Source organism: Toxorhynchites rutilus, chromosome 3 (assembly GCF_029784135.1).
Source record: "Toxorhynchites rutilus septentrionalis strain SRP chromosome 3, ASM2978413v1, whole genome shotgun sequence".
Taxonomy (NCBI): Eukaryota; Metazoa; Arthropoda; class Insecta; order Diptera; family Culicidae; genus Toxorhynchites; species Toxorhynchites rutilus.
In genome coordinates this window covers 301,814,120-301,837,697 of record NC_073746.1, presented here as the reverse complement: position 1 = coordinate 301,837,697, position 23,578 = coordinate 301,814,120, and the positions used below count along the sequence as shown (strand labels likewise).

Here is a 23,578-nt window from a genome sequence, read left to right as displayed (position 1 = left end):
AAACAATGTTCAGAATCGACAGAAATGCATCTTGGATTTCTTGTTGACAAATATGACCGAAGATTTTTGTGTGACTGAATCAATGATTTACAATGAATTACCAATCAATTAGGTGTAAGCTTAACTATATCAACTGGCAGGATTTATTTAGAAGTGTGGAAAACATTGAAGTAGCAGTGACGACTTTTTACTCGATGATCAATGAAATTATAGAGCAGGAGATACCAACAAGTCGAAAAAGGAGAAATATGAACACAAAATATCCTATTTGGTTTAATCAAAGCATAAAGAATCTAAAAAATAAAAAACAGAAGGCACATAAATTTTATAAGAAATACAAATCTGACGCTAATCTCCAAAAATATCTGAACATTTGCGAACAGCTCAACTCAACTGTTAAAGGCGCTTTTGAAGATTACAGCTTAAAAACAGAGTCGGACATAAAATCTAACCCAAAAAGTTTCTTTAATTACATAAAAACAAAATTAAAAAGCAATGGTTTTCCATCACGCATGCACCTTGACGATGCCGTGGGGAATGACCCAGAAAAAATCTGCAACCTCTTTGCAACATTTTTTCAAGAAGTTTATATTGTAACAGCTGAGGAGGGCCGAGATCGTGACTTCTTTGCATTTCTTCCAGAATTTCCATGTGATGTTGGAGTAAACTAGGCTGGTCTTCATATCATCTACCTCCATATGAAGCACGCTGTATGCTAATCAATACTAAAAGCCTAAAAGAACGTCGGAACTCTGCCATGATTCTATTTATTATTGATATCATATCACAACGAGTGGACTCAGAAGAAATATTAGGAAACCTGAATTTTTACGCACCGATTAGGAACCTGAGAAACCCTAACATTTTTTACATAGATTATCGGAGAACGAATTATGCCAAATATAGTCCTATTAAGAGGCTCATCTGTAAGGAACACAGTGAAACAATTAATGTAACCATGTCAAGGTCAATGCTCAAAGACTATCTGAATAGCATAAGATATCGTTAAATTTCACTGTAATATTTGGGCAGCATATTTAGTCTACGCTGGTTTGACGAAATAAATAAATAAAAAAAATTGATTCTGTAACTTGTTAAAATCGTCTTTTAAATTAAACGAATAAATTATCCAGCCAGCTCTCTTTAGATTTTTAGTTTTAAGTAAGTAGTTTTAAGTAGTATTAAGAATGTATCGGTCTACAATTTAGATTGACGACAATAAAAATAAAAAAAAATAAAAAATTTAGAATACGGGATCGCAAAATCAGCTGTATTTGGGAATGCTTAAAGATGCAAAACATGTTTAAGCATCACAATACAGATAATTCATTGTTCTTTTAGAAAAAAAAAAAAAAATTTCTTTACATTTTGGAAATGTGTACGTTATATCGAGTGACGTTATATCGAGGGTACGTTATAACGAGGGTACATTATATCGAAGTTTCCCTGTAATGATTTCTGCACTTTTATTTTCTTTTTTAATGTAATGTTTTAATATTTTTAAAGGTAAACTAGATTCAACGTGATTATCGAGATTAAATACCTGGTTGAAACTATCCATTACCCGATAATCGTTTGAAAACTTTCCGCCACAAACAATATTTGAAGCTTACGAACACAGAAACTCTTTTTAAAATTATGTTACTACTATACTAGGACAACGCATGTGCTCCAAAATTACGTACGATTTTTTTTAGTTTTTTTTAAAAGTTAATTATTTTTTAGTGTCTTTAAAATGTTATCTTTGATGTTCAACTTTCTGGTGTTCTGGTCACGTAAGTCTTAATATGGAATTGATTACTTTAAACATACCACTGATTCGATTCACGTCCCGGAGGTTTTTCTATCTCGCCTATTTGTCGAGATAAAGTAAATACAAACTTCAATTCGCAAAAGTTGTCACAAAAATTTATCACCAGCTACCTTCAAATGGAATTGTTGAAGTTCCGAAATAAAATACTGTACTGATTCTTACACGGATCAAACTTGGGAAACGTCACAGGTCGTACATCTTATTCCAAACAATCAAAGAGAAAGTTGCTCAGACTCATCCATAGTTGTTGATTCTGAGCTTATGAAATTAGTACGAGAGGTTGTAGCGGACCGTGTTTCAAAAGACACCCGGAACCTACGGCCAGCTCGAAGAAGGCTAAGAAGTTAGCTTTCCCACCCGACCTGTCTTAAGCGATTGGCTTAAGCGCCACCTCTTTCGAGGACCAATCGCCGCGTTCGTGGCCCAGCTAGAGGCCTGACACGCAGGCCTAATGTGTGTCCTTTATAAGGATCGGGGGACGATTGAGCTGTACGAATTCCAGTCAGCGAAGGCTGACAGAAGACACCCGCAGGAAGCTCCAAGAAAATCACCAACAACCCAGAATCACTCCGAATACGACGGAAAACCACTACAGGGTTTTCTCATCACAGGCAACGTTACTCTAACAAATTACCAGACTGGCACGGCCGTCTGGGAAACAAAGGCGGACCACAAACAACTCCAGACATCAACTACGAAACACGGATAACGTGAAACCTTAATAAAAATAAATTGAATGTTCACAGGATCACATGTATTATAGCGACTTTTACTCCTAGACAACACTACAAAACTTTCTGCATTTGGGTAGACTATGGTATTACATATTTCTACATTTATTTGTACATTTAACTTTGCTTAAACTATGGGGACATCACATGTGCACATGGACAAAACTATACAATACAGGGTACCTGGGGAGTGCGGTGAGGACACAAGTTTCCTCACCCACTCCTTCTGCTTGTTTCCGTAGAATTCTTCGCAGGTGGGTATCGCTCAGCGGATCCTCGGAAGGCGCGATGGTGACGACGCTGCCTTTGCTCGGCGTGATTGGTTCACCAGGTTTTTGCCAATGACGTATTTCCCTGTTCTGAATAATTAATTCACATTTAGGATAAGTCCCTACATTACACAATGTATGTACCTCTAGTCGCTTTGTTTCACGCTTGAATAATTACGCGGTTCTATGGAATCTAGGAACAATGCTAACACTGAAACAATCCAAATTATAGTCACGAAAACTCCACGTTATACAAAGAAAATCTTACAAATTACGATCGCGAACAAAAAGCACAATGCTTCCGCGTCTTCCGAACATTGTAGTCCTCATATAAACCGCAGGGTATCTCGCGATTCAGAGCTCAAGCTCAGCCGAAGATAATTTCAACAAAGCATCCCCTTGTGTGCATCTTGCTTCGACCAACTATCCTTAGATACAGCCTTCTCATTTCCCTCCCCAAACTCAAGGCCACGAAAGTAAGCGCTGCGCTAACAGACACTCATTGGCCGAACAACTTTGGCGATTGAGCTTTCGCCCTGCTCCAGGGAGATGGGATGGGAAATCTAAGATCTTAAGTATACTTTCTGGAGTATCTTTTAGTTTACTTTCGGTTGTTACTTAGTGGAGGTACACTGTAAATGTTTCAGTGTGAGTTTTTGAATTTAAATATTTGATATTTGAATAATTATCAACTATCCTAACCAATAAATAAATAAATAAATAACTATATATATATATATATATATATATATATATATATATATATATAAATAAATAATTATAAATACACAAAAATATTGTAAATAAATAAATTTTGAAATAGCCGAAATAAATATGCACACCAATAATAAATAAGTAAATCAATAATCCAAAAATATCACATGATGAGAACAGTTGTGGCAACTGTTACAAGGTTTTCGAAAGAAATGCGCAATATTCGCTACAAATCCCGAATTAAAAAACTTTTCGTAAGCTACGTGAATACGGCTGATCACTGGAGGCGGTATGAATACTTAAAAATCATTTTTTCTGCTCAAGCCTCATTTTTTGTTCAATAACTCAACGACGGATTGAAATTTGCATATTATTTAATTTGTTTTCAAAAACGTGATATAAACGAAACATTTTCAGTGATAAAATCGAGAGTGATATAAACGAGACGTGATAAAAACGCCCAGTGATATAATCGAGACGTCACTGTAATTGTATTTGTTTCTTCATGGTTTTCATGGTCCAAGGGCAAGGGGACCAAGTCGCTATATTGTTTTATATTTTTTCTGAAAAGCTGAGGATTTTGTACATAAAATATCTCAAAATCAGAGAAGCGCTTCAATTTGATATGTAGATCATTTGAATCGGTCCAGTAGTTCAAAAGTTATGAATTTTAGAAAAAAGTCATTTTAGGAAAAAAGTGAAAAAAAGTGATTTTTCGGACCACCCTAAAACGGAAATGGTCTCCCCAACGAAAAAATAAAAAAAAAACCGGTCCAATTGTCTGCGATAGAGAACAAATCTACCATTTTTCACGAAAATCTGAGAACCACTATATCGGTTTGGCATGGAATTGCTTAAATAAAAGGTGTTCAGGTTTTTAGGAACACGTCCAATTAAGGTAAACCAAATGAAAAGACCTGATATGTGTGAAAGTAATACCTGTAAACAATAATGTCATGATCCATCGAACTAACACTGGAAATTATCTCGGATGACTGTTAAACATAAAAGCGCTTTCATTACGTTTGTTACTATTTGTAATTTCATTGTTTTAAAAATATGGGACGCTGACCGGGACTAAAAGGATACCGCATGCAGACAATGATTCAAGCGCATGCGCATGCGTTTGGAATAACGTCGAGAGCGAGAAGCTCTTCGCGCTAAACTAACTCTAAATGCAATATAAGCATACTTTCCAAATTTTAATCAACAGCACATCAGCTAAACTAACTCTCGGTTTACTTTTGCAGGCTTCCTGTCATGGGACGTGTCGGAATGCCACGTCGACCTGGAGGAGGAACTGCAAACCATCACGCTGCAGGCTCTCGAGGGCGAGGAGGGCAAACACGGTAAGTGTACAGCATCCGTTTTTCCTACGTCAAAGTATGAAACGAAACTATGCGAAATGCGGGGGTAAAGGGGAACACATCTGTGGGTGTGGGTGTTTGTGGATGTCTTTGAAGGCTCTGACGCTGTAATTCTCTCCGCGAATTCCGCTTCCGTTCCGGGGGTGAGCTTTTCGTTTGCCACGCACGCAAAAACAACAATACTGTGCGTTGATTCGTGTGCTGTAGTGCGTGAAAATTGACATTTTTCCGGCCTGAACTAACGACACTTTCTGATATGCTAATGAATGGCGTGCTGGAAAATGCTAATGAGGAGCTAAAGCCCGGCAGCAGCAGTTCGTGCCAAGGTTGAGAATTCGGCGAAGGTGAAAAAAACCCTCCAACTTGTGTTAGTCAAGTTGATAATTAGCAAGGACATGCCACCGTTGAATGGGGTAGGACGGTGGTAAAGCTGGGACAACAGTTTAGTGGTTTGGTGCCTCGAAAGCGCCGTCTCGGAAAGAACGTTGTTGTTAATGTAATGCTCGCATAAAACAAATCATTTTGGGCATAATTTTGGTCAGAATTACTTTGCCACAGAACCAGTTTCTAATTATTACGGTATTGCGGCAGCTCACATTCCGCACATTCGTCGAAACGTCAGAACCAACTATCGAATTGATTTGCAGCCAAAATTTATGGATCTAGAATTGTCATCTAAACCATGGAATCTGTAATCCATGAAATCTATTTTTTATTTATTCATTTCGTCAAACAAATGTAGACTACACACTTATACACTAATGTTACAATGTTTTCTTAGGTTAAATATTATTTTTGCGGTACATGTTTCTTTTTAGCTGTTTTTTATTCATTGTTGTGTCAATTATTTCGCAGTGCTGATTGTATATACGCATCATGCGATTGATAGGGGCGTTATTTGCATAATTTGTTCTGGATGTTTTGGTTAGAAACAAATTTCGTGTTCTTAGTTGACGCCCAGGTACATCGAAATTTAGTTTTTCTAGTAATTCAGCTGACTGTACTCGTTGCGAAATTAGGTCATTAACAAAAGAAAGCATTGCAAATTCACGGCGTTCTTTTAGTGTTTGGATGTTTATGAGCATGCAGCGTGCTTCATATGAAGGAAGTGGAAATGAGGTCCAGCAGAGTATACGAAGTGCAAATAGAAGAAACTGTTTCTGGACTGACTCAATGCGTTCTTCATGTACGACCATATACGGGTTCCAAACGATGTTACAGTATTCCAGAATAGGCCTTACATATGTAATATATAAAAGCTTTATTGTGTATGGGTCCTGGAAGTTATGTGAGAAGCGTTTAACAAAACTTAGCACACTATTCGCCTCATTTATTACAGAGTTGTAGTGTTCTATGAATGTGAGTTTACAGTCCAGGACGACGCCTAGAACTCTAACTATTTCACATTTTTCTACATTTTGATTTCCAAGACATATTACAATATTTGGTACATGTTTTTTTCTGCTAAATGTTATAGAGTTGCACTTTTTCACATTCAGTGTTAGTAGATTTTTGCCACACCAAGTATGGAATACATGTATTTCGTTTCGAAATGCTTCGATGTCGTTTTCATTTCCACTTTCCGCGAAAAGCTTCATGTCGTCGGCATACACAAGTACATTGATATGCTTGAGAACGAAGGAGATGTCATTAACGTACAGAATGAAAAGAAGAGGACTAAGATGAGAGCCTTGTGGGACTCCCGAAGTGACTTTTACTGGATTTGAAAAAGAATTTTGAAAATGAACAATTTGTTCACGGTTTGTTAGATAAGAATTGAGCCAGTTTAAGAGACTTTGTTCCATTCCTATTTTCAGCAATTTGAAGAGTAGTAATGGAATGTCGATGCGGTCAAATGCTTTACTGAAGTCAGTGTAAAGAGCTTCTACGTGTTTGCCATTTTCCATTGCATTTAAAATAAAAGTCACAAAAGCCAACAGATTAGTTGCAGTTGAACGGCCTTTGAAGAAGCCATGTTGCATACACGTAATTCTATTCTTTACTTGTTGGAAGACTTTTTCGTTGACTATTGCTTCGAACAGTTTAGGAATGCAAGAGATAATGGCAATTCCACGATAATTACGTACGTCAGATTTAGCGCCTGATTTAAAGATAGGTACCAAAAAAGATTGTTTCCATTTTTCTGGGAATATTCCAGTTTGTAGTGACATATTGAAAATGCAATGTAAGGGAAGAGTGAGTTCCTCAGCCAGGTTCTTTAGGAATATAGGTGCTATTCCGACAGGTCCTGGTCCTTTTTTTCCGTCTAATTTTTTAAGTGCATGGCATATTTCCTGTTGTGAAAGATAGTTCACCGATATTTCATTTGGATATTCCGGTAAAAATGAAAAGTAGTTCCGATCGCGATTTTCTTCGGAAAATGTGGTATATACTTCCTGAAAGAAATTTGCAAAGAGATTCATTTCGTTCGAAGAATTCCTCACACCCTCATCGAGATGCATCTGCGATGGGAAGTTATTGCTTTTGAGCTTAGACTTTACGTAATTAAAGAATTTCTTCGGGCATGATTTGACTTCAGTTTCGACCTTTCTATTGTACTCTTCGTGTGCACTTTTAATTGCAAAATTTTATTCTTTGGGAAATATTTTGATATTCAAGCAAATTTTGATGACTTTTGTCTATTTTGTTTTTTTTATGTGCTTTTTGTTTTTTATTCTTTAGATTTCTTATTTGAACGTTAAACCAAATAGGATACTTGCTGGTTGAATTTCTTCGTCTTCTTTTCTTCGGCACAAATTCTGATATTATGTTATTCAGAATTTCGTGAAGAATATGTACAGTTAAGTTGACATCTCGTTCGCTGTTTAATAAAGTTTGCCATTCTATAGCTTATAGGCTACATTTGATTGCTTCAAAGTTCGTCTTGTTATATTCCTGTACTTCTTCATACTCCCAGTCGATGAGCAATTGTCTATTATCTATAAAGATTGAGTATTCAATTGCTGTGTGAAATTTTTCATTCGTCCAAAGAGGAGTCATGGACTCATTCACACAAAAGTCGTCGGTGATGTTAGTGAATAATAGGTCTAGATAATATTTTTGGAAATTTTTTACATGATTTATTTGGTTAAGACCGAGATGTGCAATTTCGTCAAATATATATTGTAGGGTTTCATTTTCCCCGACGACTGGAAGTAGAATGCATTCATTATCATTATCGGGAATGAAGTCTACTTTATTTTGATTGAAGTCGCCATAGATATGCAATTTCACTTCTGGTTCTAGTGTTTCTGCAATTCGATTTGCCGTCTGAAAAAATAATTCTTACGACTTTTTATTTGCATGTTCGGGTGGGAAATACACAGAAGCAAATTTGTGTACTTCGCCAGCTATAGATAATTTTGCCCATACATGCTCAAATTCTTTATGTTTTTCGGTTATAAGTTCCTCAGAAGTGAATTTGCATTAATGGCAATGAGGACCCCTCCCCCAGACTTCTTCTGAGATAACGATAAGTTGCGGTCGTGCCGGAATACGTTAAAATTATTTGAATCTGTAAAATCTATTTGTAATCCCCTCCTTGTAGTCGGGATCTTGGAGATTACCAGACTCCATCAATCTGGATTCTCGAATTTGTAATAAATCTAGATCTGGAATCTTCATCTGCGACGTTAACATGCGTCTCATTTGATGTTCGTATAACACATGTTTTATTACAAAGGCAATATATTCATATAATGAGTACTTTAATGCGGATCATTCAATTGAAAAATTGTAGCCCGTAGAACGACTGAGCGTCGTCAAGATGAATCATCATGATGAATTAGCGAGTCGTGGCGCCTATCTGTTTCAGAAGAAGCACATGAGTAATGCGATGGATTGGATGGATAAATGTCCCCTATTTTGTATCTCCCTCGGAAAACACGATTTTCACACAGCAAACTAGCAAAGGCTTCTCTACCCCCAAAAACCGTGAATCGATCGAGCGAGTCCATTGTAAGCATGTCGGAACGGATCGAAATCCGCAAGTTGGTCATAAAAATATTTTCCATGTTCCCCGTCGAAGTGTTTTCCATGTTCGACAGAAAATTCTCCACCTCTCCCCGCCATGTTCGCGTTTCGACCATCGTAATGCTATTTATATGTATGAGCCTTTGAATGAGGGTTTCCCAAAAAAAAACCGAACTGAAAGTGCCATTAGAAAGACCATTCTGCAAGGGGACTAGCTTACTCTGGGGCCCATCGGGGCTGTCTGACAGGCAGCTGTTGCTTTCCTCCGATAGCTCCGATAGTCAATGGATTTGGCGATAAAATTCTACTTAAAAACAGCTCCGAGAGTCATTTTGGCGACACTCGAGTGAATCTCTTGCCCGACCGTTTCGCTTGAGGTCAAACTCCGAGACGCTTGGGTGGGAAAGGCGACAATTTTGGCACCCAATCCGAAAAGTCACCAAATTGCCTCTCGAATAACATTCATTTTCGCAACTTCCATCATTTGGGGTGGCTCTGAGCAGACGATAGGTATGATGTGAGCTTAACAGCGGAACCTTTGCGAATGTCAACTCATCTGAGCCTCGCCGGAATTGGGTTAATTATGGCAGCTAATTGGAATTAATGAAAATTCCTCCAGGCGATAAACTAGCGGAAAGAGCGGGGACAGTTAGTCGGAGGAGGAACATTCTGCGGAATTCTGAGCCGGAGGATCAATTAAGGCTCGTTTTAAAATACGAAAAAGACTCAACAGAATGGTGTGACCTTGGGGATGTCGGGTGGAAAGGTTTCCAACGGATTATCAACCCACTTTCGGATGAAAAAAGTGACTGCTGAATGGAAAAGGAATTGCGTACAATCATTTGAGATCTTCATCCAATAGAGCGAACATAGTGGGTGATTTTCGTAAGGTTTTGCACGAAATTATTATCTTCGTTAGAATCTTATTGATTGACAAAATTACATTAACCTCCTACGAATATTCCTCTCGGCAGTCGAAATAAATTTAGGAGCTTTGTGCTACCTATTCAAATAAAAAAGATTCAACATTTGACCATTTTCAAAAGAATTTCGTTTATTTGCACCTTAACGGCCGCACTTTTTTATGGAACACCTTGCACTTGTCGGGGTGGGGCTACCATGCAAATGGAACACAAATTTCTGCATTACTCGAGAATTAATCAGGCAAATAAAACCAAATTAGGCATATGGAGGTTTTAGGGTGCAATAAATGACTCTATGGTGGTTAGATACTCCTCCCCCCTCTCTTAGGGGGGGGGGGGGGGCTGCCATACAAATGAAACACAAATTTCTGCATAACTCGAGAACTATTCAAGCAAATGGAACCAAATTTGGCATATGGAGATTTTAAAGAGCAATAAATGTTTGATTGTTGTCACTCATTTCCCCTCTCCAAAAGGGGGGAGGAGGTGGAGGCGCTGTAATTGGAAATTGCTGAACAACTCGTGAACCAATCAAACAAATGGAATTAAACTTAGCATATAGAGGTTTTAGGGGTCGATAAACGTTTCTATGGTAGTTCGACACTCCTCCCCCTCTGTAAAGGGAGGCTCCCATACAAATGAAACACAAATTTCTGCATAACTCGAGAATAAACTAAGCAAATGAAACCAAATTTGGCATGTGAAGGTTTCAGGGTTCAATAAATGTTTTTACGGTGGTTAGACATTCCTCCCCCTCTCTATGAGGGGCTACCATACAAATGAAGCATAAATGTCTGCATAACTCGTGAACTTATCAAGCAAACAGAACCAAATCTGGCATGTGGACGTTTTGGGAGACGAGAAACGTCTCTTAAGTGGTTTTACATTCCTCCCCTTCTACATGGGTTGTGCTGAATAACACGAGAACTAATCAAACAAATGGAATCAAACTTGGCATATAGAGGTTTTAGGGATCGATAAACGTTTCTATGGTGGTTCGACATTCTTCCCCTAAGTGGAGGCTGCCATACAAATGAAACACAAATTTCTGCATAACTTGAGAACTAATGAAGCAAATGGAGTCAAATTTGGGATGCGAGGGTTTTCGGGTACGAGAAATGTTTCTATGATGGTATGACACCCCCTCCCTTCTCTAGAATGGCGATGGGATTCCATAAAAACAATACACATATTCCAACCAAACATGACAATTGAAAATTTTCGGAAAACTCTGAAGGAAAATGGGAAAATTCTAAATATTCAATTCGCATGTGTTCTACAATTACATATTGACGAGCGTTGTTAGTCCATTTGATGTTTGCGGTAACGAAATTGATCTTCGTTCGAAAGTGGAAATGGATTTTAATGTGATAAAACGCACTTCTATATCGTCTTCCATCTATATATAAAAAATGGATCGCCGAATGTGTTGATAAGAGCAAAATTCGAGAAAGGAATTGTCCGATTTAGGTCTGTCTTCATTCTATCATATTTTCTGTATCAAACATTTATTCCATGTAACGGAGAAACATATTATTAGCAAGTGGACGAAAAATCTTGCACGAAAATTGTGTCTGAAAGTAATTTGATATTATAATTTCGAGTTTTGGTGAAAGTACTGAAATTTTATAGTGAAAAATAATTTTGAAGGGTAGATTAGAAGATCAATTAATGAACAATTCTGCGATTGGACACTTGAACGTGTGCTCAGTAGGAAAGCGTGGATGTGATAACAAAAATAAATTTTGGCCGGGACGAAGTTTGCCGGGTCAGCTAGTATTGAATAAATATTTCTAATAACAACTTTTTTTGGGGAAAATGATTGAAAAATGCATTCGAAATGCAGATTCATCACCTCGTTAGGAATAGTTTACTATGGGAAAACAAATTATACAAATTGCAGGATCAGAACAAAGATTGTCCAAGCATCGATGACACACTCCTGCTTCTACGGAAAACGATACCAGACTAGGTAGTGTCTGGTAGCTGCAGGGAACCCAGTCAAACCTTTACCAGTGAACCCAGTGATTCTTTAGTATCATCGTAACTGGTGGGCAATTCAACTCCTTTCGTTGACCCCAATGAGGTACATGTCGAGGTGGAGCAGTAGACGAAATATATCTGTATTGGCAAGCAAAATATCGTGTTATAATTATTTGCTGCATTCAATGTGGAATGTACATGGAAGAAACAAAACAATGTTCAAAGTACCCACGGTTTTATGATGATTTGAGCCAAAACTCTCATGAAATTTAACAACTGTTTTTTTAACAGATTGCAGTTGCATCGTGGCTTATTTCCATTTTTGGACATATACCGAGACATCACGACCTACGTTCAACCCCTTGTACCATGCACTCATCGAGAACTTAGAAATTTTCACGAAATGCACAACTTAAGACAACTTTTTTTCCTTAACCAGACAATTAACAATTAACGGCTCAGGTTTCTCGGAAAACTTGAACCGAATTTTTGTTTTTGGAAAAACGGCGGCCGTTTGAGAACAAAACTAGCTTTTTCGCCCGTTTTTCAGGACGATTTTTTTTAAATATTAAAATGAAAAAAAATATTTTTTTATTGGTTCACGCGACAGAAAGATGGACAGATTTATGAATAAAATGTATGCCAGTTTGAAAAAATAAGTTTCGAGAAAAACGCGGTTTTGTGTTAAGGCCGTACGAGATTAGATACCGCATCACTAAAATGGCTATAGCTCGGTAAATAATGCAATTTTTGAAATATCCTTTCTAGGGTATATTCTTGAATGTCTGAGCTTCTTAAATATGAAGAAAAAACAAGGGTTTCCTGAATATCCGGGCTCCGTGGAGTATGTTACTTTGTCCCGGGAATCGAAAATACATCCTACCTCTGCAATGGCTATAACAAGAGAGAAAACAATTTTCCGTGGGAAGTGTTCATATGAGCTGTCAGACCGAGTTCAAGGTTGCTATGAAAGAGGTATAGGGGAACCGCGGGTAATACAGACAGTGGGGGTAATATGGACAGGTGGTTGATTTGTATAGTCACATTTTGAATTTCCGATTTCTGTTAATGAGAACACCGTCTACATGTTATTCTATAACATTCAAGCCGCCCTATGGCAATGAATACTGATCAAAAGTGGAAAAGGGAAACAAAAACCGAAAATCATACATGATTCCGCGTGAGGATGTAATTTGAGCTGCTTCGATATTAGGCATTTTGAGTGGTTTAATATGAAAAAATTCAATTCGCTGATGGCTATAGTTCGGTTTGTGAGTTAACAGAGAAGCGATATGTACGGAAAAGTAATTTCATTTTTAATTGGAAAATTTCAATTACTGAAATGATTGTACTGGTGGGGTAAAACGGACAAATACCAGTGGGAGTGAGATGAACTGTGAAAAGTCTGCCTAATCTATTCCTGAGGAATGCCGTGCGTCTATAAATGGAAATCAAATCACCAAATGTGGACTGTTTAGAAGCTGATAGTTGAGGGTCTGTCCGCTTATACTGCTGAAAAGCACGATATCCCTTCTAGGTGGATTAATTTTATTTTTCATCATTTAACGGACATTCGTGATGAGTACAGACCTTGGTTGAATAAAATCATTCCTCTCGCGATCGATGAACCTCTACACTTCATATGTTACAAACCTGTCCATATTACACCCACTACATGTCCATTATACCCGCATCGAAAAAAAAGTTGTACTTTTCGTTTTTTTTTTTTAATTTTAGTAAAAAACATTGAAAATTTTTTTTTGTTAAATATTTCGTCAATTAGGTAGAAAAACAGTATATTGTATTTAGGGATTGCATTACCGTGCCCAAATTTTAATAACCGGTTATTCGGTAATGAAAATTTCATTACCGGTAAATCCGGTAAATCATCGGTAAAAAAGTATTTTGAAATAAACCATTTTCTTGAAGAAAATCTTGAAGACAACATTATGAAGGTTTTTGCTACTTGGTTTGTTATGTTAATTTAACAAATAATGTTAATTTTGTTGTCTTCTAATCTAGATCTAATTTCAATAACAAATTTTCAGAAGAGGTAAACGCACGTTCAGAGCCCAATGATGTTGGGCGTACGAAGAGCATCGAATACCATTGTCATTTATTTGCCTCTGATGTTCTCTGTATGAAAATTTCATCATTTTTCATCAATCCGTTTGTAGACGTTGAGCTTGGGCGTTAATATATTTGATTGCTGCCATCGTCGTCCAAGTTTTCCCTTGATGCTCAACTGTTCTGCAGGTTCTGCATCGTCCAGTGGATTTTTTCCTCCTGTTGTCCAGCTACTGAATCAATACCATAATCGCCGAATTTCATCAAGTCACGCACAAATTTGATCAGTGTAATTCGTGACGTTTGATAGAAGACGCCGAGGTCATCATTAATTGTGTCATGACCACGAGCAGAATAATTATTCATATATGCGAACGAATCTGTAATCCTTTCAATCAGGGCTTCAAGCAGCTGTTTCGAAATTTCTGATAGTTGCTCCTATAGCTGTGCTAGCATAAATTGCAATCTGACGTCAGCTTCATAAAGGGTGCGGTTCTTCGGCATAACAGTTCAACAGCGACCATAACTGGGCATCAACCAATTCCTTTGTCACAGTAAGTTCTTCATCGCTGATCGCTCATCGTGTGTCTCGTTTTCAGATTGGGCAGTGATGTTGGAACTTGAGTTCGGAAGTCGTAAAATCGGCACAGAACTGCCATTTGTGCTTTTTCGATCTTAATTTGATTTTCAAATTAAATTTCAAAGCGCCATAAAGGCAAATATTATTTATGATGTAAAAATGAAAATTACCGAAATTATCGGTTATTGATTGTAAAATTACCGGTAATTCGCTAAAGAAAAATTACCCTGTATTACCGGTAAAACCGGTTAACAATCCCTAATTGAATTGCAAGAAACTACATCAAAGTTTTGGGAAGTATGAGTTTCCAATGATACAATTGAAGTTCTTCTTAACATGTCCGTTTTACCCCCACCTCCCCTACATAAATGGTGGGATGAACGAGTATGGTAAGACAGTTAAAACTGGCAGTGCTGTCAATACACATTCTGGAGTCCATACATCCTCCCCCTCTTAAGGGGGGACCCCGGTCTGGAAAATCTAAAAAAATATTTTTTTATGCATTTATGCATATGCAGCTTATACCCTCAGCAATGTTGTCCTAAAAGGATTTTTCGATATTTGATTTCGTTGGAAAGTTACAGCCAAAAGTATGAAGTCACCTCAAGGGATGTAGTATTGCTGTACGAATTTTGAAACGCGTTTTTCTCGAAACCATGTTATTTCAACTGGTGGTATCGATATCTCAGGATCTACTCGATCCATTTGACTGATTTTTTTTCTGCGACACCCCGTTGCTTCAGAACCAATACCACCAGCAAGGTACCAATTTTCAGACAGCATCTACGCACATCTTCAAATATACCTTAAACAATAACCAAAATATACGAACACTTCACTTTATTCGTAACATCCGAAAAAAATCCACGAAAATTCATTATTTTCCGACCTTCCAGACAGGGGTACCACCCTAAAAAAGACGGGTGGGTAATGTCGGGGACATAACCGGAGTGACGTAGGACTATACAAAGGGGACAGCTTTTGTTAAATATATATTTTAAATATATTGTTTTATTTTCTTCTCCTACGTGAATACCTACCTATCTACCTGAAAAATGGATTAGTTTACTGTTTATTCTTTATGAATATGTTGATGGTTCTGAAAAGAACCTTTGGTGTTGTGTTTTTCACTCGATATTCCCATCTTGTTCGGTTAAACCTTCCTGTTTAGCTATTGCGTTTGCCACTCGCCACAGCTTTCACAGTTGAAAATTTCTTCCCATCCAGCTTGTGACATATTTTACAGTAAATTACATTCAATGGCACGTCGCATTACCACCACTCAGTATCGGATTGGAGGTAATTTTAACCTGTAATTGAACATTTGCGATGACAGTGGTACAGTGTCGACTTTCAATGTGGGGTCATAATTTGGACCCCGAACTCTATGTTTACAAAAATGTCCAACTAAATATGTCGCATTACAGGTCCATCCAATTAGCTAAATGTCGAGATAAGTGTAAATTACTGTACTTTCAATCTAGAAGCAATTTAAGAATTGGTGAAAATCAATAAGCTCAGAACAACTGCCAAATTCACATACTCATCATATTCTGGCAAACAAATTATGAAAAAATCAATTTGTGTTTTATTATTATTTTGGATATTGTTTTAGAAAGCATTGAACTATATTTCCTAAACTCTTTTTTGGAAGGTTTAATGGCCCTGTAAAGCGCCTTGTTTTATGGAATGGTTCCAATTTAGAAAACTTAGTACTCGTGGTTTTGAAAAAAAAACCATTTCGAACGCCCTCGATGCCGCCTTGTTCTGGATTTGCCACCAAAGCAGTTTGTATAAAGAACAAACTTTTTTCTTCTGCTACCTGATGCCGTTTTGCGATTGCGTTTGCCACTCGCCACTCACTGCAACTGCCTGTTGTTGTCTTGATATGTTCTGTTCTGAATGCGGTTTTTCTTATCGTCGCGAGCAGCTTTACCAGCCAACTCGATCACTTCGGCGACCGAAACTATATAACACCGGCTAGGTGGACTGGTGCACTGGTACTAACGCGCTCGGCCTAGCTACCCTTGCGGGGAACAGATCAACACGGTTCGAGCGGGATTTTGCCTTTCCCTTCATTTTCCTCCTTTACCATGTCCAGACATGGCTGCTTGGGTTGGTTTGTTGATGTGTTGTGATGCGAAACGATGTGGTGTACGGTTTGAATGAGAATGATCGTTACGGAAGGAAGGAAGGTATTGTATTATAGAGACTTTAAACTTTTGCAGTTCATTCGTCTCTAGCCTTGAGAAAGGCCCTTTGAAAACTCTACTCTACTCTATTATTCTACTCCAGCGCTACCACCTCCGCTCTCTTGCCTTGAAAAAGGCACTCGATCCTTCGCCGTCCAGCTCGTCCAGCAACGATGTTGTCCAGTCGGTGTCCACACAAAGAATGATCGTTACGGCAGCGGAGCGGGGATTTTTAAGCTGACTGGCTGGTAGAGAATTACGCATGTGTGAGACTGCGACCAATGTTTCGTTCATTTTTTTTCTTTTTCCTTTCCAATCGTGCTTCATTCTATTTCGCTGCTGCTCTGGTTGCCCGTTTTGGTCGGTACGATTTGAGGAGCACAAAATGGACCAATCAAAAATGGGCACATAGTGCATTTTGACAATGCTTGATATTCACAATTATTCAACTATTTATCTCAAGAAAAATGAAATGTTATTCGTTATGATAGATGCGTAGATATATTTCCTATCAATTGATGCAAAAACCTTTGCGATCTATTGAGAAATGCTCGAGTTATAAGCGTTCCAAATCTTGCATTTTTTCTTACTTGTTCAGTGCCTAGATTTCCATTTCACCCCCTATATCTTCCGGTTAGACGTAGTCCTACGTCAAAAACGAATTCTGGGGAATAAATGAATAAATGCTCTTATCAAGCAGCATTGTATTATCATCCAATTCTTTCTTCTGCTTCCATAACAGTAATGTAATTTTCTAAATTAGTTGGTTTACGTCTATTACGTATTGGTCGCTGTGTTTCGTTACGTCACGCAGTCAATTCCTGAGCTGTTCACTGTCTCTATTTCAGCTGACGGTTGTTTCAGAACCCCACCGCTGTGTCTTCATCACGTGACCATTCTCATCTCTCAGGAAAAGCATACCATTCCGCTCTGCCATCGCTGTATATTCATGAGGATCAAACGATTCAAGCGATTCTAGTTTCACCCTAAACCGTATCTCCAGGTCCAACAGGACACAAACGAGCCCCTCGTCTTGAATCTTTTCGTTTTTCGGACTCCTTGTTAGACTCCTAGTCTTTTTCATTGAGTAGGCTGTCATCGAATGTAGCTTTCCCGTGACACAGAAGGGGCAGCCTACGCTTGATCTTTCTCCCCGTCATTACTACCCTTTAAAAAAGTATCCGGCAGCGTTGTAAGCAAGGATGGCTACTTTCAATTCTTTTCTATAGTTTGTCCCTGTTGCAGCTGCAGCTACCATTGCTTTACTAACCAGTTTCATACAACTCTCTCCCAGGCCATTGTGGGAATGGGAATACTGGGAATACAATGGTTTTGATACCGCGCTCAGGGGACGAAGACCCGTGGACTTTCAGATTTCTCGCTGGTTGCGCAAACCGTACACGAGGTCGCCCATGTCTCTGCATTCTTCGACATACCAGGCCACCATACGCGTTCTTGCAATATGTTTATAAACATGGCAGTAGTTGGGTGACCCTCATAAACGATCTATAGAGTTTACTGGCGTAGAATCTGTAGTATGCATTACCAGTTTTGATCAAAATTCCACTGCTTTCAGTCAAGCTTTTTATTTACATAATTCGACGTAGTATGTTTGATCTCAAATTTGTGGTTGTCACGATTCGCTTCATTCAAACCTAGCACGGTCGACGCGATCCGCTTCTAATTTATACTAGCGCGGTCGTCGCGATCCACTTCCAATTTATACTAACGCGGTCTTCGCTTTCAATGAAACCTAGCGCGGTCGTCACGATCCGCTTCATTCAAACCTAGCGCGGTCGTCACAATCCGATTCCAATTACATCTAGCGCGGTCGTCCAGCTTCAGACGACAACCATGTTTTTTTCTTACTTACACGTATTTGTTCTTTTCCGACATTTATTTAGTTTTTTTACTCTATCACACGCTAAATAATCGGCGAAATTGTCAATTAGCTGCGACGAAAACAAGTAACCGTGCTGCAGAACATTCCAGCTCATGGCAGGATCGCCAATGTAAATAACCGAGCTCCGTGGGGTATGCTACTTTGCCCCCGGACTCGTAAGCACATCTTACCTCTGCAATTGCTGCAAAACGCAGAAAGGACGATTTTTCGTGCGATGTGCTCATATGAGCTGTCAGATCGAACTCAAAGGTTGCTATGGAAGAGGTACCGTTTTGTCTCATATTCCGAACACTTAAGCCATCAAGGCCGTTAAACAGTGTCTCATTACTCAAAATGGTACTGTATCACGAAATTAATTTGATTTTTGGATACAATAGAGCCTTCTTTCCCATTTGACTACAAGAAAATTGATTTACGAATACATATTCATGGTGAAAAACTAATAATATGTTTAATCACTTTTGTCTCAAATTCCGAACAGCAAAAACGCAATTTTTTCAAAAAATCATAGCTTTTGAACTACTGGACCGATTTATATGATCGATATATCTAATTGGAATCAATTAGTTAGTCTTTCTTGGAAAAATGTTATGCTTACAAAAAAAATGGGTTTTGCTTTTGTAATTAATGATTGTATTTGTTTCTTATAGTTTACATGGTTTCGGGAACAAGGGCACTTTATCGGTATCGATACCTGTAAATGATGTTAAAACGAAGTCTATAATCCAAAAAATGTCAGCATTTTGAATATTGAATTATTTATAACATTAAAGTTCAATAAATTTTCATTTAAACGTGAAGTGTTCGCAATTTGAATCATGCGTACAAATTTGATTCATATTCCGAACACTAATTTTAATGAAGATCCCTGCATAAAATATCATTTTATTTCATCCATTTATTGTAGATTATTACCATTTCTAGCACCTAACATGAAAACAACAAGCAAAATAGTTGAAAGAACTACAAAAACTGAAAAATTAGCGATGCTTGTTTTTTTTACAGAATTTGCTAACGCAAACATTTGATCATTGGTTTTGACTGTCACTTTTTTGCAAATGATTAATATTAGAGAAACTGGTACAAATTCGGTACCCCATTTTGTTTTTTTTGGCTCTTGGCCAATGCTCGGAATTTCTTCATATTACGTCAGCTTATGCAGGAATCTGTTGCGGACATTTCCCCGCAAACCGATTTCAAAAATCTTGCTTTGGCTCGGAGCTTTGATCATAGAAGTGAAACAACTCAAATTCGAGTACCCGAGATGCCTGGGTATAAATTTTGCACCCCTTTTTTATATTTTTTCAAATTAAAAGAATCGTCCCGAAATCACTGAAAAATGTATTTTTTGACATTTTCATACAAAATAGAAGTGAAGTACGCTATCTTACGTAAATAAACTCAACTTTGACGAAAAAGCATGCAATTTTACAAAACAAAGAGGAACAATAAAAACTATTTTTTCAAGAAAAAGTGAACAAATTTCATCTCGATTTATTTCTAATTCAAAAAGTAAAACGAATCAAGAGCCTTTACAAAAGTCGCAAGCGTAGTTAATTTTTTAATTTAATTTTGCTACATGGGTATGCAATACTTAGCACAGTGTATCATCAACATTGTGTTTACATTGAGGTGCCAAATTACCCGCATACCGAATTTTCACTTTTGAATGAAATCTATGAAATTTGTGATTAAAATCTCGATACACTTACTCGAATTCGTTGGAGAACATCAATTTCTTGAACCAAATCAGCTTTAATATTTAAAATCGGCTCACTATTCGAGATTTAATGATGTTTCAAAAGACGCACATAAAAAGAATTCGAGATTTCAAAAACAACAAAACTTGATTTTTTTTTTAAACACAGATATTTTGGATTTTTGGCATCTGACGTTTGTTACTACATTACTAGAACGCTTTTTTTTATTCACCACCAGAGTGCGCTGATTACCGCCGAGGATCCGGGTGGGTACCAAATTACCTACGGGTTACCGAATTTGTACCAGTTCCTCTATAAATTATAGGCTGCATCGATACCTGTAAATGATGTTAAAATAAAGGCTATAACCCAAAGAATTTCAGGAATTTGATTATTCAATTATTTATAACATGAAAGTTCAGTAAAATTACATTTGAAAACGAAGTGTTTGGAATTTGAATCATGCGTAGAAACTTGATTCATATTCCAAACACTACTTCAATATTAGTTTTGATGAAGATTTCTGCATAAAATATCAATTTTTTCACCCATTTATTGTAGGTTCATTCATTCTCTAGTACTTAACATGAAAATAACAAACAAAATAATTGCAACAACTACAAATACTGAAAAATTAACGATGCTTGTTTTTTATCATTGGTTTTGACTGTCACTTTTTTACAAATGTCTAATATTATAAATTATAGGCTGTATTGATACCTGTAAATGATGTCAAAATCAAGCTTGTACCTCAAAGAATGTCTGTGTTTTCATTATTCAATTATTTATAACATAAAAGTTTAGTAAATTTACATTTAAAAATGAAGTGTTCTGAATTTGAGACTGTTCGGAATATGAGACAAAACGGTGTATATGAATGGTGATAAGAACGATTATGGCAAGAGATTTAAAGATGGAAGTGCTGTCAATACGCATTCTGTAGTCCACACTGGTTTTTTGAAAATTCTTTGACTAGAATACCGTCTCAACGCTCAACAAATTTAACAACAGATAAAACCAAAGTTGCGTCAAATCATTCAGTTTTTCACAGATTACAATTGTAGGCGATGAGACAAGGATCTTTGCGTTAAAACACAGTTAGCGTTATTTACAGTCGAAATTTTTTTCTCTAGAGAGAAAAAAAAACTATCGAAGCATCACAAGGTCTTGATGATTCACTGTCACCAACAAGGAATGATCTAAAGTCATCTTTGTTGCATCCCACGAAATTGTACCTGTGACGTTATAGATGGCACCTTAAAGAGAATGGCAGGGAGAAGAAGTCTTGCAGAGTATGGACAGCAAGCCATTATTGAAATACACTCGACAAAAAAAATAGAAGAAGAGAGTACAAGATCGTCAAGTCAAGTCAAGTTTTTACTTGATTTTTGAAATGTTGTAACTTTGTGATCAATACATGAAGATGGGATACACTTCAAAGCTGTAACTTTCAAATTTTGGAATATTATACGAACACATTTTTGTCTGCATGTGTGTAGATGTAGTGAACAAATTTTTGCTAATCAACTCAACACGTGTTCTTTTGAATTTTGTTTGAAAATTGAGAATTCCAAATCAGAAATGAGTGCATTGGCTCTACTGAAGGCGTGACATAAAATTTTCGTACTTGAACCGATTCATTTGTTATACAAAGAATGAATGATGAAACAATAATGCCTGGAATATCAACATGGGACAATTAAACTTGATGTTGTTTTTTTTAAAGCTGGTAACAACCAATAAGTTAGTTATAAGTTAGTGTGTTCCCAGAAAATTAGGCGTAAAAACATCGTTTTATGAAGAAAAGTCAAAAAGTTACATGGGACAACTACGCGTAGAACGGCAGAAAGACCAAGGGGGAATTTTTCATTCAAAAAATATCTCTGAATGGAAAGGTCCTACAGTATTGTTCTAGCAATCAAATGAAAGCTGTTTGATAAGGTTAATTGGGTTTGCAATTGAGTTGGTTAGCAAAAAATTGTGTTGGTCTACAAAAAGTTTGGAAAAACATAAAGAGATCCATTTTTTATTCCTCTACATTTCTCCACACGTCCAAAAAAAAAATGTGTTCGTAATATTAGGCTGTCAAAAAAGTCCTGCGGTATTTACCCGAGGTGTCGTTGTAAGCGCGTAGTTCTAGTTGTATTCATTGTATCGAGTCATACTATAGCTTGTTGGAAAGGTATTTTTAATATAGTCCTTGACAGTGTTTTGTTTGGTTAAGTCGTTCGTGAGTTATAGTGTCGCAAATATGGAGAAAAATAAAGAGAAAATCCGACATATTTTACAGTACTACTATGACAAAGGCAAAAATGCATCTCAAGCTGCCAATAAAATTTGTGCAGTTTATGGACCCGATACAGTTTCCATTTCCACCGCACAACGATGGTTTCAACGTTTTCGTTCTGGTGTAGAGGTCGTCGAAGATGCGCCACGCTCCGGAAGGTCTGTCGTCGAAAATTGCGACAAAATCGCTGAATTAGCCGAGAAAGACCGGCATAGTAGCAGCCGTAGTATCGGCCAAGAGCTGGGGATAAGTCATCAAACCGTTATTATCCATTTGAAGAAGCTTGGATTCACAAAGAAGCTCGATGTATGGGTGCCACACAGGTTGACGCAAAAAAACATCTTTGACCGTATCGACGCATGTGAATCGCTGCTGAATCGCAACAAAATCGACCCGTTTCTGAAGCGGATGGTGACTGGCGATGAAAAGTGGGTCACTTACGACAACGGAAGCGCCAGGAAGCGACCAGGAAGGTTCTGCTGTGTGTTTGGTGGGATTGTCAAGGAATAATCTATTATGAGCTGCTTCCCTATGGCCAAACGCTCAATTCGGACCTGTACTGCCAACAACTGGACCGCTTGAAGGTAGCACTCATGAAGAAGAGGTCATCTTTGATAAACAGAGGCCGCATTGTCTTCCATCAGGACAACGCCAGGCCACACACTTCTTTGGTGACGCGCCAGAAGCTCCGGGAGCTCGGATGGGAGGTTCTTTTGCATCCGCCGTATAGTCCGGACCTTGCACCAAGTGACTACCACCTGTTTTTGTCCATGGCGAACGAGCTAAGTAGTCAGAAGTTAGCCACAAAAGAGGCCTGTGAAAATTGGCTATCCGAGTTTTTTGCCAATAAGGAAGCGAGCTTCTATAACAGGGGTATTATGAACTTGGCTTCTCGTTGGGAACAAGTCATCGAACAAAACGGCGCATATTTGACTTAAAACAGATGATTGTAACTAATTTTATGAACAAATGAAAATTCAAAAAAAATACCGCAGGACTTTGTTGACAGCCTAATATATTCCAAAACTTGAAAATTGAAGCTAATGGTGTATATACCATTTTCATTCGTTGATTTTT

General features: G+C 37.7%; 1 protein-coding gene across 1 annotated transcript in view; it reads left to right on the top strand.

Annotated features, from left to right (window-relative positions):
• The window catches only part of LOC129778553 (microtubule-associated protein futsch), a 233,080-nt gene that overhangs the window by 142,101 nt on the left and 67,401 nt on the right, over nt 1–23,578 (top strand). Inside the window, exon 3 of the mRNA XM_055785521.1 lies at nt 4,778–4,876. Coding sequence (XP_055641496.1) covers nt 4,778–4,876 — 99 coding nt within the window. The remainder of the gene's footprint in view (nt 1–4,777; nt 4,877–23,578) is intronic.